This window comes from Cephus cinctus, unplaced genomic scaffold, assembly GCF_000341935.2.
Source record: "Cephus cinctus unplaced genomic scaffold, Ccin1 Ccin1_scaffold2221, whole genome shotgun sequence".
Taxonomy (NCBI): Eukaryota; Metazoa; Arthropoda; class Insecta; order Hymenoptera; family Cephidae; genus Cephus; species Cephus cinctus.
Window position 1 is genome coordinate 11,451 of NW_014334186.1, and position 1,418 is coordinate 12,868.

Consider the following 1,418-nt stretch of genomic DNA (forward strand, 5'->3'; position numbering starts at 1 on the left):
TTTTTCCCCCCCCCCCCCCACCCCAGAATATTTATTCGATATTCGTTTACGGTTTCATCAAATTGTGTGAAAATCACCAACGGAACGGTGATCTAGTTATACACAATGTTGAATTTTATCCTTAGAAACTGAACAGGCTTTTACCATTATTAATTGAGCAAGCGATAAAGTGATTTTAATTCAAATCTTCTAAGGCCTAAATTAGAATTCCTACTCGGAACACTAAGATATGTAGAATTAAAATATAACATTAGGTTTACTTGATAGTGTCCGCAAGGCAATAAAGTAACACAAATAATGGCATTCACAAAAATCTTATCTGTGCTTCTATTTCAGTGTGTATTCGATTGCTCAGCGAGTGGCGTAATCAGACATACGATTGTCGTACTCAAAAATCTGTAACTGTATTTATACCATTCAACCTATATCTAATAACAAGGTATAATTTATTTGGATCTTTATCTACACAAAATAAATTTCCAAAAGTATCTGACGTCCCATTTCTGGTAAGTACATGTTACACTATTTTACAGAATTATAGATCGAAATGGATGAAAGTAACGCGGACGAAAATAAAAGACAAATAGTTTATTGGAATCATTCGATTGAATTCATTCATAGTACGCGGATATTTTTAGTTTCCTTGTTTTGAACATAGTCCATGTACTTATGCGCATATTACTATAAATCGAGATCTACCAGTTATAAAAAAACCTCGGGATAATTAAAATAAGTATTAACTGTGGTATAAGGTGCTATCTATGAATATTATATACCTTGTAAGGAGGCACAAGTTTCTGAATTTCTTCAACGGATACGTCAGTACCAACTATCCCAAGTAAATTCGCCGTTTTCGTCTGTAAATAAAAAAACATTGATTAGTATTATTGATTATTTGGCGTATTATTACGAGAGATCATTATCCCACAAACATATACTCACAGTATGATTACGACGATCTAAAATAGGGGCTGTAACTGAAGTCATAAGTTGTCCTTCCATCTGCGAATCGTATCTGCTGCTCTAAAACCAATAAATGAACAAGGACGTCATACTACACAGCACGTAATTCAGAGGAAGTTATTGATGGCATAAAAATCAGTATTAAGCCAGTTTTTAACACATTGTGTCATAAATATAAATGTATACAAATATTTTATATTATACTTTGTGACGTGAATTTCGGAAATTCAGTTACAAAGATTGCTAAGAGTAGGGAACAAACATAATCCATCTGCAACGATCCTCCAAACGTCAGTCACCCGACATTCCAAAGACAACTTTGCTTGTCTCGCCTATCGTTTTTGCACTTTGTTTCCGCCTATCGTCCTTTCTGCTTATTTCTGTTACGCTTTTCTGCTTTTTTTCGTTTTTATTTTTATTTTTGAGCTTTCCTATTCGCACTCGCCTACCTTCTT

General features: G+C 33.9%; 1 protein-coding gene across 1 annotated transcript in view; it reads right to left on the reverse strand.

Moving 5' to 3' along the window:
- Positions 1 to 1,023, reverse strand: part of LOC107274078 (voltage-dependent calcium channel subunit alpha-2/delta-3-like) — a 10,685-nt gene extending 9,662 nt beyond the window's left edge. Inside the window, exons 1-2 of the mRNA XM_015752829.2 lie at positions 943 to 1,023; positions 777 to 857 (exon numbers count right to left, since the gene is read on the reverse strand). Of these exons, the coding sequence (XP_015608315.1) occupies positions 777 to 857; positions 943 to 1,002 (141 nt within the window). The 5' untranslated portion in view covers positions 1,003 to 1,023. The remainder of the gene's footprint in view (positions 1 to 776; positions 858 to 942) is intronic.
- Between the last annotated feature and the right edge of the window lie 395 nt (positions 1,024 to 1,418).